Raw genomic sequence first — 14,294 nt, forward strand, 5'->3', positions numbered from 1 at the left:
TTGACTGTTGCATGAGACTTTTTTTTTCTTTTTTGTTTTGTTATGTTTATTAAAAAGTTTTGTCAATACAAATAACACAAACATCGGTTGGTTCGCCTATTTGTCTGACTGTCATTCATTCAGTCAGTCAGGCTGTCATTGAGCTGAAAATAAATTGCTGCTGTCTTACTCATTCTCAGTCACTCCTTCACTTTTCGCTTGCCTGGTTTGTAAACTTGTTAAAAACTCATTATTAGGTTGGTATAATCCAAGTTTTTTTCTCTTCTTTTCGTCTGTTTTGTTACGTTTTGGTTTAGGTGTCGAGTGTGCTGTGTGTGTTGTGTGTGTACAGCCGGTTCTCGTATATCAATTAAAAGTTTCGCCCCAAAATAAAAAGCAAGTTGTAATCTATTGTTGTAGTATTGCCGGCTTTTGGGCGTGCCAAATGAGTCTGCTAATGAGAGGAAGATTGCGATGAATCAAAGAGAATGTGTTACAATGCTCAACATATTGCCATTGCACGTTAATGATATAGCAAATGTGATTAAAGTTTCACACACAAAAAAAACTGCTCTATGATTCATTAAAGTAAGTTAACTAACTAAGATAAAAGCACTAACCATAGAATACATAGATGGGACAAACTCATGATTTTTTGATTGCAAACGCTAGCCTAGTCATGGAACCCCAGAGAACTTCGGGAAAACCCGAACGCTCTCACTCTCAATGAGAGCGTAAAATGGGGAGAGGGCAAAGCAGCTACGAAAAAATTTCAGTCTAGCACAGACTACCGAACGACGAAGGCAGGCCTACGTCGCTTGTGATTTCGTTCTGTCTATGTATGTGTACACTCGTCGGTACATGCTCAGGCTTCGTAGTGTGTGTGTGACGTGAAGTTGTACAACATCGCATTTCAATAGCTCGCTCGACCAAAATTTTTCATTTTCGACAAAACAGCGACAATGCGAATAGGATATGCCCCTGTCGAACGAATATCAAGAAATATTGGCATCAGCTACGTATGTATCCCGTTGGCTGTGCCGATAGAGTGTTTGCTTGGCAATAGGAATGTCGCTGGTTCGAATCCCAACTCGATTATCGTTAACGAAGTTTTTTTTTGTCTATTTTTTTTATTTATATAAAAATAAAAAAATAAAAATAAACAAAAGGAAAAAAAAACAAAATGAAAATAAATAAAAAAAAAAATCAAAAAGGAACAAAATAAAAAATAATGTCGTTTTTTTTTTGTTTTATTTTTTATTTTGTTCCTTTTTGATTTTTTTTTTTATTTATTTTCATTTTGTTTTTTTTTCCTTTTGTTTATTTTTATTTTTTTATTTTTATATAAATAAAAAAATAGACAAAAAAAAACTTCGTTAACGATAATCGAGTTGGGATTCGAACCAGCGACATTCCTATTGCCAAGCAAACACTCTATCGGCACAGCCAACGGGATACATACGTAGCTGATGCCAATATTTCTTGATATTCGTTCGACAGGGGCATATCCTATTCGCATTGTCGCTGTTTTGTCGAAAATGAAAAATTTTGGTCGAGCGAGCTATTGAAATGCGATGTTGTACAACTTCACGTCACACACACACTACGAAGCCTGAGCATGTACCGACGAGTGTACACATACATAGACAGAACGAAATCACAAGCGACGTAGGCCTGCCTTCGTCGTTCGGTAGTCTGTGCTAGACTGAAATTTTTTCGTAGCTGCTTTGCCCTCTCCCCATTTTACGCTCTCATTGAGAGTGAGAGCGTTCGGGTTTTCCCGAAGTTCTCTGGGGTTCCATGACTAGGCTAGCGTTTGCAATCAAAAAATCATGAGTTTGTCCCATCTATGTGTTCTATGGTTAGTGATAAAAGCAAAGAATATCAAAATTGTTTCCCCATTTGGATTGCTGTGCATATTTAGATTCTTTATCGGAATCCATTTGTTTGATGTTTCGATGGTTTGATAAATTTATTTTCATTTATTTAGACATTTTGCAGCATTTGATAGATTGCTGAATTTTTACATTAAATTCCTCTGCATAAAAATCGATTCAGTTTCAAGTTCAAAGAATTATCTTCTTTAGATGGAAAAAGAAGATAAATCTTTTTGCAATACTGAAAAGCTAAAATAAAGGGTTGAAATTATTCAAAAAATAAACTAACAAAGAGCAAAAATATTATGTTTCGTTTCCTTTGTTTTAATAACTTGAACTTAAATGTTGTTAAAAGTGGAGATAAAGAATATTTGTAGTGTCTTTTTTAATTGCTGATTGCATGAATAAAATTTTAATTGAAAACTTTTAAATTATTCATTCAATCAGCATTAAAATCAATGTCAAGATGTAATAAATACTTTTCAAGTACTCCAATTTAATAAAAGAAATCTTTTTCTTGTTATCGAATGAATGCAAGTTTTATGAATGATTTGTTATCACCAGCAGCGGCAGAAACATTTCATTAAGTTTTCTCCCCAAGCACCCAACCACTTTAGCCCCATTCGCTTTCCCCCCTCCCTTTCAAAGAGCTTTACCCTCCTCCAAGCACCCGTATAAATTGTTGTGTGCGTGACATTTTAAAAATCACGTTCAACCGCAAGTCAAGCTAAAGCCAGCAATATATGTACGTAGATATATACATACATATTAAAGCGATATGGGTTTTGGGTATGAAGCGGTCAATATGGAACGGCAATAAGCTGGAATATTATTATAACTATATATATATATATATATATATATATTATAACGATCTGACTAAATGCCATTGCATGCGCATGGTTATGATGGAGCCATTGGGCGAACTGAATTTCTGTGGAACACTTTGAACATGTTTGACTTTCTTTTGAGTGAGTTTTCTGTGAGGTAGGATTGCAGAAAACACAGACAAAAGTAAAAACAAATAAATAAATATGCACAGAGCAGCAGAAACATTTTCCACTTTTACTTTGTGTAAAATATATAATTGAAATGAGCGACGACAACGAGAACGGCAACGGCAACAAAAATAAATAACGTCAAGCAATTTTATTTCATTTTCATTGTGCCAACGTAATTTCTTTTCAATTAACAATACGAAACGAAACGAAACAAAATTGGTAAAAGCAAAAGTAGCGAGAAATAAAAATGGGAGGGAAATGTCTTTAGCAGCAGCACCAACAACAACAGCAACAGCTCAGCAGCAACATAAGGTAGTAGCAGCAGCAACATCAACATTAACAGTGGCAGCAAATCTTTACAAATTGTTGAGTCTTTAATACAAATAACAAAAACAGAAACCGCAAATTGTGTTTAATTTCTTGTCTGGCAAAATGATATCTTCCCCACTTATTTGTTGCTGTTGCTGCTGCTGCTGCTGCTTCTGTTGTTGTACCTTTCATTTAAACGGATCTGGGACAATTTGTGCTTTTCATCTTAAGCCTGGCTTTATTTGATTTCATTTTACTTTACAGTTTGGTCAACAGTTTCATTCTCATTGCACGTCTTTTTATCGCCCCATCATCAGACAGAGACTGAAACTCAGACCTCTCTCTATCTATCTCTCTTTGATGGCTGTCTTTCATAGTTCTATTCATTGCTCACACAATTTCCGCACTGACATTTTACAATTGTCCATGGTTCTCCCCCAGCAAACTGTGTCTCTATGTGAATCTCTCTAAAGTTGATCTCTGTCAACGAGCCAAGTTCTTCAACATTTTTATTATTTGTTTTTTTTATTCTGCTTTTTTGTTGCAGCTGCCTTTTTCTGTTGACACAAATCATTCGCACTGGAAGTGTCGCTCCCGTTTCCATTAGTATTCCATTTTCTGCTAACCCCTCACCCATTCACTATCCACTTATGGTTCTAGCCTTTCATATCGGTTACACTTTTCAATATAATAATTCTTATTTTGAAAAATTACAATATATTTTTGTATTTAGTTTTTTAGTAACAATTTAATGAAATGTAAATAGTTGTAATCTATGTCAATAACTTTACTTTTGTAGAGGTTATAATAAGTGTTCTGTCCTTAAAGGAGCTCTCTCATTTTTTTCTGCTGACAATCTTTCACCAAGAAGATTTTGGAATATGTTTCATGAATTTTTTTATCGTTCCATTACATTATCAAAATACTTGAATTGAAATAACGAAAATAAAGAAAAGAAGATGTTAGAGAAATATTGCCAAGTATTGTGCACATTCTTTACTCTAGTCATTTTTGGTCCAGCACTTTCAGAGCAAACAAAAAAAAAGAAGAAAAATGTAATTCAAAACATTGTTCTCGTGTTCTAGTTTCTTAGTGTGTGAGTGTGCTTACATGTGTGTGAAGTTGTTTATAAAACTTTTTACACCGCAAGAAAGACAAAAAAAAAAATAGAAAGAAATGAAAAAGAAGTTGAAGTGGTTGTAGGAATTTGACCACATCGTTGCCAGTTTGGACGCTGCCTGCCAGTTGGCAATTGGCAGTTGTTTGCCAAGCCGTTAGTTACTTACGTGCCAGCTCATCCTCAATATCATCCTCATTCAGATCCACATCCTCTCTCTTCATAATCATCTTCTTCAACATCATCATCATCATCGTCACCATCATCTGGTTTAGCATTTTGCCTCGACTAATGGATGTCTCTTTGTTTGGCTATGCTCTGTCGTATCTCGTTTATTGATGGTGAATCTCTCTTGCCATTGCCACTTCACTCTCCCATTGAAGTGTGTCTTGTCTGTTCCATGGTCGGTGTCTACCTTTCGCATTGCATTGCCTTCCCCTTAAAATGAAATTGCGCAAGTAAACAAACAAGAACACCAACAAACGCACACACACAGACACACACAAACCAAGAAGATACTGATTTTTCGCTTTGGTTTGCTTGAATCCAAGGGACAGAAAACTGAATCTATTATCCCCAGTCAGGGCAAAACTAAGGAGTGTGTCGGAAAAGAAACTTCCTTCAACCAAAATGGCTTTCGGAAATTTACATTTATTCTAAAAGATTGTCTTTCTCCTGTATCTATGGTTTTATGTTATCTTTGTATAACATTCCAAATGAAATATTATATTCGAACATTCTTTATTATAAATTGAATTTTTTAAAAGAATTAGTTAAATTTTTAGACAAATAAAATAAAACTGCAGATACAAGCAAGAGAACTGCATGTTTTATATGTAAACAAAATTTTAAAAAATACATTGAAAGAATATTAATGATTTCATGCTTGACTTTTGGACAGTCTAAGCATAATTTAAGTTTCCTTTTTGCAACTTACTTCTTGTTAGTATTACAGTAGGTCAGTGTATTTTCCCACTATACAATTTGTCTTCGTCACAGTCCTTATCACACGAAATGTTTAGTTAACAGTACACAAAAACGTGAACAAATTATGCCAAGAAAAGAAAAAAAGTTTAGAGTGAAATTATAGGATCAATTTTATACACATGGTATGGAGAATTTAAGATTTTGCTTCGCTTAAGGTGAAACCAGTTTGCAATGCAACAAAGAAATTGTGTCATAACACTACAAACTTGAACCTGAACCTATCCCACAAAAGCTGCTTGATCATCATGTGGATCGTGATGACGATGATGGTAATTGTGTCTGGAGTTCGACAAGAAGACCAGTTTTCCGCCCGATCCATACTGCAATGCCCCATCCTCTGTGGTCGCCCAAAAAAAGGCAAACGGCAATGGCAATGCCAATGCAGCAACCTGACTTATGGGCTTGTCCCGTATCGCATATCCAGACGAGCCTGTTTTATGCTTTTTCAAACCTCTCTCCGCTTCTCTCTCGTTCCTTGTGCAAAAAAGTGGGTCGAGGCGGCCAACTGACTGGTGGAATGATGTTTTGTAGCTTTTATGTTATAGTAGTACAATGTGTGAAAATGGTTTGCCAACTGAATTGACTTAACATGAGCTTCTCTTTCACTCACTCACTCTCTCTCTCTCTCTCTATTTATCTTTTGTCTTTTGCAGCGAATGTGTTTCGACAATGTTACTGCCTTCGGGGCGATCGAATAGTGATGTATATCCGCTACAAAATGCCACCAACAATACAACAACAGGAACAGGAGCAGGAGGAGGAGCAGTGGGCGGAGGAGGCATAGTGTCCAAGCCTTTGCTACTGACAAGAACATCATCACCACAATTGACAACGCTGCCCAAATCTAATGGCTCCATTACCCATCATGCCCCACAATCCACGCCCACACAATCCTCCTTTGCGTCTGGCGCCGTTTCAGCCGTTGCTGTAAGCCAAGAAGTTACCGGATGTCAGTTGGACTCCGGAACAAAGGCGACAACAGCAACGGCAACGGTAACGACAACAGCAACAGCAACGCCAACATCAATAGCAGTAGCAACAACCACATCGGAGGCAACTGTCAACACGGGTATATATGGGCCACTTTTGGGTCACAGTCATCCTCAGCATGGCATGCCCGGAAATTGGGGCGAAATTGATCGACATTTGGCCATAATACAAGAGAAACTCAAGGCTGGCTGGACAGCGCATGCTGGCAAGGAGGGTCGACTATATTACTGCAAGTAAGTAAATTAAATGATTATTTAGTTGATTAAACAACCACCGAGCTCTATTGATAGTAGAGACAAAAGCACTGAAACTCTTACAACAAATCTATGTAATCGTTTATTATTATTTATTTCACTTAAACTTCTATTTCATAAAACTCTTTAGCTTGAAGGCAATTTCCAATTTGCTCTATATCAAATAAAAAAAGATATTCTCGAATACTTTTTAGTTCAGAGTAATTTCCGATTCTATTGAAAATTGAATAAAAGAAAAACTCGCTTCATGTAGTTTGAATTCCCAACTGCTTTTAGCGTTGAAGATATGGTATGACTATGACAACTGTGGATTCTTTAGCGAAGTCTGCTGGATGATAGAACTTGGTGGTTCTTGAAGTAGCTATACAGACAACCTCCTCACCTTTTGTACTGCCTATAATTTTATATATTATAAATTAGTAAGATTTATTGAACTGAAGCCGGAGAAACCAAAATGTGTAAATTGTTTACAACACTTAAAAATTCAATCCATATACAATGTATTTATCATGAACTCTAAGGACATTTAATATTGCACGTCATAGGCATGACGAACAAATTTTTGATTTCAATCAGACAAAATAAAGATAAAAGTGTGTCAGAAAATTACTATTTTTAGTGGTTTAAAAGCATAACGAACGAAATCTCCAACAATGGAGTTTCGGCTTCAGTTACCCAAATAAGTATGCTACAGTTTTTGATTTCGCAATTGAAGATTGGCATCACTTATGCATTAAAATTCGAATTTGAGTTGTAAAATGCTCTTCCTGCCAAATTATTCATAATATTTTCTCGTAATAATATTCCAACTAGCTGGGATTCGTATGTTGTCTGACTAGGTTTTGGCCATGCTGGATTTGTTGAATCTCGTTCGTCCTTCTCTTTTCTCTGCTGCTTTGGTGCTCTCCGCCTGCCGCCTGCTGGGTAGCTGACTGGCTGGTTGCTGCACATAAATTGATTATGCACGAAATTCTATTAAATAATTTTACACTTTGTTGCACATCAAACTCAAAAGCGCACAAAATGCCATAAGAGATGGCGAGTGAAATGGATGTGGATGGCTGTGTGGGTGTGGGTATGGCCATTGGCACTTCAGTGTGGGCGTGGCCCAGGGTAGACTGTGAACACTGTTGAATGAGCAGCTCTGGTTTGTCGCTGATTTCTAAAGCGAGCTCTGTGGCCTGGCCTGGCCTGGCCCGACTTGGTCTAGCATGGTCTCTGGTTGCGGGTTTTATGGCATTGGCCCGTATGCCACACGCTTGCCTTGGGTTTCTCTCTGTTTCTATGCTGCTAGCTGTGCTTCTCTCTTTCTCTATCACTGTCAGTGTGCAAAAGTGCAAAACTAATTATCACAATTGTGTGCAGCCAGGAAATGAGGAAAGACAGCAACGGAAGCCACCAAGGTGGGTTGTTTGCCAGTGGGTTAGCTGCTTGTTTTTGCTTTTGGGTTTGACTGCGAATTAGATTGTATTGGGTTTTGCATTGGGGGGTTTTGGGGTTTGAGGTCTGGGGTGTGGGTTTTGCTCTTGTGGCCCGATTACTGCTGCAGTTTATTGCATAGTCGAGCAAATAACCCAATTAGCGTTGATTAATGCCAATTGAAATGCATTTTGCTAGCCCAGAGTTGGGCAGAGTTGTGGGAGGGGCGGGGGACGGAAACAAAGGAGACTCAACACAGTGGTATTTACATTTTTGGGGAGATGGGGGCAAAGGAAAGGATGGGCGGTATTCAAGGAAATGGGGTTTCTGATATGGAAGCAAACAAGTTCAGGGTCACATGTCGGGTGTCATCTCATCTAATTATTATGTGCATGTGCCATGAAAATTCTCATCTCGACCACAAAAGGAAAGAGCCAATTGTCGATTCAACTTATACTTGACTAGAAATTCGATTTACTGGCGTGTTAGTGCTGTGAACTTAAGTTTTAAAACTCAATTGAAGATTAAATGTCTCATCACTTTCTGTTTCTTTACCCTATTTAGCCATATAGCTCAAACATCAGGATGGCTTCCTTCGTGTGAGGATTGGAGCAAGCATGAAGAGCTGTCCTATGGTTGGGAACGTGCCATAGACTCTAAGGGTCTATCCTACTACATCAAGTAAGTGTGACTTGGCCTAATTGACAAGGAGTACCCTTAATATAATAATAATGTGCCAATATTTCTGCAGCCATATAAACAAGACCACCACGTATGAGGCACCTGAATGTATACGCTGGGATGAGCATCCACCAGAGCCACGTCAGGTTCAATTGCAACGCAATGCAAGTCTGGGTTTTGGTTTCGTGGCCGGCAGTGAGAGACCCGTGATTGTTCGCTTTGTGACCGAAGGTGGTCCCAGCATTGGCAAGCTCCAGCCTGGGGATCAAATCTTGGCTGTCAATGGAGAGGATGTGAAGGATGCTCCGCGAGATCATGTAATACAGCTGGTGCGGGCTTGTGAAACGCAAGTCAATCTACTCGTTTGCCAGCCCATGGCCCATTGTGTTCTACCGGGTCGTAAGTCGACACTTCTGTCCGCGGGCAAGCGAGCCAAACTAAAAACAAGGCCAAGTCGTGTCCGATTCGCCGAGAGTGTGTGCGTCAATGGAGCTCCATTGTTTCCGCCATCGGCATTCTCCCTGGGCGATATTTGTGTGCCGCCTATGGCAAATGTGCTCAAGGTTTTTCTAGAGAATGGACAAACCAAATCATTTAAATATGATGCCACCACCACTGTGCAGGATGTGGTCAGTTCCCTGTTGGATAAACTTTGCCTCTGCTGTGGTGAACTCTTTAGTCTGGTCCTAGAACATGTCAAGAGTCTAAAGCGCAACAAGTTAACTCTCCTTGATCCCCAGGAGTCGCTAGCCAGGGTAGGTTCCTACATACATATCTCTCTCTCATATTTGTTGTCTATTAGTCGTCATTTTCTCTTTTCTTTAGATTGCCGCACGTCCTGGGGCCCATAAACTGCGCTGTCTGTTTCGGATTACTTTTGTGCCCATTTCGGCTGCCGAACTGGCTCAAAGGGATCTGCAGGCGTTGGATTATTTATATATGCAGTGCTGCAATGATGTGAGCCAGGAACGTTTTGCTCCTGAATTGCAACCGGAATTAGCTCTTCGTTTGGCCGCCCTGCACATGCATCAACATGCTCTGGCCAACAATTTCTCGCCCGCCAAGCTAACCGTCAAACTAGTCGAGTAAGTTTAACTTCCTTACGTTAAAGGACCTGACTTCAATGAGAATTCTCTATGCCTTTTCCCCAGACGCGAGTTCGGCCTAGAACGTTTTGTTCCCGTCACCCTGTGTGAGGGTATGAAACGAAAGGAACTACGACGTCTAATATCACATTTTCTTAAGTTGAATGCAGAGATGACAGGATCTTCCAGCAAGGTTCTTACCCAGCTACAGGTAAAATTGAATTTCGCTTAGATTTATCTGAAATTATTTAATGGTTAATGTTCGATTGCAGGCCAAACTCCATTATTTAGATATAATTGCTAGTTTACCCAGCTATGGAGCCAAATGCTTTAGCACAAACCAAAGAGAAGGCGTTGAGCGTGTCCTGCTTGTGAGTCCGCGCTTTGGCCTAAGTCAAATATCCAGTGCCCGTAATTCTGTGGTGAGTCCTTGAAACGGTTTCATTTTCCATATAATCTTTACAATCATTTCTCTTTATTAGCCCCAACCCATCTCAGCGATTGAGGACTTTACCCATGTTGTGGTACATCGTGAGGACGATGTCACTTGCAGTGTATCCATCTTTATGTTGGGAGATCGTGCTGTCAAATTTATCATGGAGGATCGGGATGCCTGTGAATTTAGTCTAGTGTTGAGTGGTTACTATCGTCTGCTAACGGGCAACATGTTAAATGTGCTGCGAGATCGGGAACATGATTTGGCTGGCGATGATACGGATAGTGCACCAGCTTTTCTCTCTCAGCACACAGTTCTACCAGCGGGTTGGAGTTATTTGCTTCCCTTCCACACACGTGCCCATAGCATTAATTTCTTAATGACGCCACCGTATCACCCGATGCCCCAGAAAGCAATTCTATCCCAACAACAACAGGCGACTGGCGCCTCTCTGCCCTATGGCATGGATCTGGACTTGCACAGTGTTATGGCTACCGAACTGCTTGAGGAGGCAGCTAAGGATTCCGGCTTGAGTGACAGCAGTGGCAGTAATTACTGTGAAGGACGCAGCACTCAACATCATCAGTTGGCAGTGGAGGCCAAGAATGAGCAGGTCCTGCGGCGAGTACAAGAATTGCAGCAACTAGTCCAAACCTCTGAACAATATCTCAGTGAACAGGAGCAGGGCCAGGGACAGGCCATAGCCATGCTGGAGTTTGACAGCGATTGCGATAGTCTGAACAGCAGTAAGGTCTCTTCCACCGAAGACTCGAATGTCAACAGCCTGGCCCTGGGTCCACCAAATCCTCTCAAGCATAGCGATTCATTGACTTTGCTAGCGGAAACTATTAATCATGACCTGAGTGGCATAGCTCAGGGTCTAAATGCGATACCAGAAACACAACCGATTTCCTCATCCGCTCCGGCCACCCCAGCTACGCCCAAGAGAAAGCCTAGTCTGTGCAGCACATCCAGCCCGAGACCGCAAAGGAAATTGAATGGTTTTAGTCAACTCTTGAGTGATTTGCAGGCCTTGGGCAATGATTTCTCTCAGAGCGAAAGTGACTCGGAGTCGGTGGCATCGCCTGCTCAATCACCTACAGCCAGGAGACCACAAATTATGCTACTTCAGAGTGGTGGTGGTGCGCCGGTGAAGCAACCACTATCCCAGCGTAGCAGTTTCGGTTTGCACAGTCCGGATGGCAATCATTTTGGTGCCGCCGGTGCCTTGGCGAACGAAACAAAGGATTACAATCTAAGGGAATATCTGCAGCAGCTGAAGGAAATCAGCAATGCCACTTCCGCTGATACTGATGTAGCTGCTCGCCAGCTGTCCGAAATCTATGGCTTTGAAGTGCGAGAGGATACATTCATTGAGACCGATACGGATCTCATAGATCTACGTGCCATTCCACCACCACAAACTCCCGATGAACTGGACTCGCTGTCACTGATGAATGCCGCTCCACCCAAAGGTTTTGAAGGCAAGGCCGAAGAGTTGGATCAATTCCTGCAGAAAATCATGGTGGCTCCACCTACACAGAAAGCAACTCCCGCCAAGGAACTAACGCCTGAAGAGATAATGTCATTTATAATTCCACCACCTCCAAATCTAGAGAATCAACAGGAACAGCAGCAGCAGCCTTTAGAAGAACCTGAATGTCTCTATAGCAATTCTGTGCAAGCCAAGCGTGAGTTCTTTCAAACTTTAAACACAAATGGCACTGGCAATGGCATTGCCAACTTTAGGACCAAAGAACCGGAGCCATCGCATGTCATAGAGTATGCCACAGTGGAGAGAAAGAGTAAATTCAGCTGTTGTCCCACCTCAAAGAAGGATGAAACTACCTTGGAATTGCAGCCACCGCCACGTACACCGACAAGTGGGGATATATCACCACCGCCGGCTCGTCCACCCAAAAGTGCCGAGCTTATGCAACGCTATTCGCCCAAAAAGCAAGTGAGGATCACCACACCCACGACGGCAACAGCAGCGGCAGGAGGAGGAGGAGGATTGGTTGTGGGATCAGGTGTTATTGTGGCCGGTGTACCACCACAATTACCACCACGCGATGCAGTTACAGTTCCAGTTCCAGTGACGGTGAGTGCTCCAAAGAAACCCCCGTTGCCGCCCATTGCCAGTCGCCCACGTCCAGTACCAGTCTCAGTTCCAGTCAATGGCACGCCCGCGGTCTATACACCACCGCCCATACCGGCCACTGCACGTCTGCCCGCCTCCCAGCAAACCAATCACCAACTCCACCACCATTACCTTCACCAACAACAACTACAACAACCAGTGATACCAAAGAAGCCCCCACAACTGCCGCTGCAGCAGCAGCAACAGCAGCCGCAGCCGCAGCCAATCTATGGCGAGAAGCTCTTTATCAAGAATGGGCATTTGATTGATGGCGATGCACTGCTGGCCAAGACCGACATAGCCATGGCTGGACTTTTGATTAAGCTTGACCAAGTAGCTGCTCAATGCTCAGCTGCCCAGTCAGCGGGTGGCGGTTCTAGCATCGATGAAGAGAAGTTCCAAAGAGCGCGCAATGAACTGACCGAACAGACATTGGCTTTGGTGACAGCCAGCAAATTCCTGGTGGCCTCTATGTCAGATATGACGCTGATTACCCTGCCCGATCACCTGACCTCCTGTCTTACGGCTATAAGACGGATAACCGAATTGGCCCAAGACATGACCAGGCATACATCGGCACCGCTGCAGACTCGGAACATTGTACTCAAGGTGCACGATGTGGCCAGCAGTTTTCGTGAACTTGTTGGAGTGCCGATTGGCCCGATCGGTGCCGGACAATTGGCCCTGCAGGCCGAGTGTCTGGCCAATGTTTTGGCCACCCTTTTACGAAGTTTAAGGGTCTTTTCGCCATAGCCCTCGAAACGAAACGATCCTAACATATCTATAACTAATCAACTCTCTATATATAAAACTTCATATACGACTAACATTTGAACAAAATCTAACTAACTATTTTACAGGTAAAGGTTAACACCAATGTTAGAGAGTCGTTGGTCTGAATTCCAAAATGGAAGCTCAAAAATAAGGGATCTAAAAGAGAATGACTAAGGAAAATGTAAAAAAAAAAAAAAAAATAAAACCAATTTCGATTTTCACATATCCATCTGGCATTTTCCAGCGCAAACATATTAACTAATATACATATTATATTATAATAACTTTCCTTAGTCCGATTAAATCGAATAAATTTTGTTCTTCTTTGACTTCTCAAATGTAAACCGCATGCAACTAACTCGAATTTCTATTTAATCTCTATCTCGAACTAATTTTAAACTCTCTAAACTAAATAATGTTTGATGTATACTCGTATTCCTCCTTCTTAGAACTCCTCGTATGTAACACCATGACTTGATTATAGACCAATTTATATATACATTAAACACATCTTTATCTAATAAATAAATATATATATACATTTACATATTTAATTATGGTATTTAGTATATTTCTCACTAATGTAAATATACGAGTATAACATTTAATATGTAAAAACAAAAACAAAAATTGACCAAACAATAATCAAAATTTTAACTTGTGATATAAACAAAAAGAAAGCAAAAACAAAAAAAGAAAATTTAATATAAATTATAGTTTCTTTTTCTTAGCATTTGTTTGTAACAAAAATATATATTTACATAACATTTTTGTTTTTGTATTTGTTAATAATATACTATAATTTTTGTTATTGTTTATGTGTCATTTTGTTGCTGTAAGAACGTGCACACTAAGTTGTAGCTTTAATTTACGTAAATAAATCTACTTATTAACCAAATAGAACAAGCAATTAAATATATATTAAAATAATAACATAAATAAGGGATATAATCAAATATTTAGTTTATTGTTTTTTTCTTATCTGTTTTCTTTTTTGTTAAAACACACGCATAATAAGAATAACCATATTACATACATATATCAATATGCATACATATACTATAAATACAACTACAAATACATATTAATAATATTAAGTAAGCATAAAATATTAAACAAAATGTACAATGTGAAACATGTAACTGTTTATGATATAAAAGCAAAACAAATTAAAATATATATGGAAAATTGTAATGAATAAATTCAATAAATAAACCAAAGGCGAAAAATGTGAATTTCAACAAG

The 14,294-nt window shown here is 39.9% G+C and overlaps 1 protein-coding gene across 1 annotated transcript in view; it reads left to right on the forward strand.

Moving 5' to 3' along the window:
• The window catches only part of LOC6650699, a 30,332-nt gene extending 16,939 nt beyond the window's left edge, over positions 1-13,393 (forward strand). Inside the window, exons 2-8 of the mRNA XM_023179945.2 lie at positions 5,924-6,493; positions 8,498-8,614; positions 8,685-9,369; positions 9,440-9,699; positions 9,766-9,910; positions 9,972-10,121; positions 10,182-13,393. Coding sequence (XP_023035713.1) covers positions 5,940-6,493; positions 8,498-8,614; positions 8,685-9,369; positions 9,440-9,699; positions 9,766-9,910; positions 9,972-10,121; positions 10,182-13,028 — 4,758 coding nt within the window. The 5' untranslated portion in view covers positions 5,924-5,939 and the 3' untranslated portion in view covers positions 13,029-13,393. The remainder of the gene's footprint in view (positions 1-5,923; positions 6,494-8,497; positions 8,615-8,684; positions 9,370-9,439; positions 9,700-9,765; positions 9,911-9,971; positions 10,122-10,181) is intronic.
• The last annotated feature ends 901 nt before the right edge of the window (positions 13,394-14,294 follow it).

This window comes from Drosophila willistoni, chromosome 3R, assembly GCF_018902025.1.
Source record: "Drosophila willistoni isolate 14030-0811.24 chromosome 3R, UCI_dwil_1.1, whole genome shotgun sequence".
In the NCBI taxonomy this organism is placed as follows: domain Eukaryota; kingdom Metazoa; phylum Arthropoda; class Insecta; order Diptera; family Drosophilidae; genus Drosophila; species Drosophila willistoni.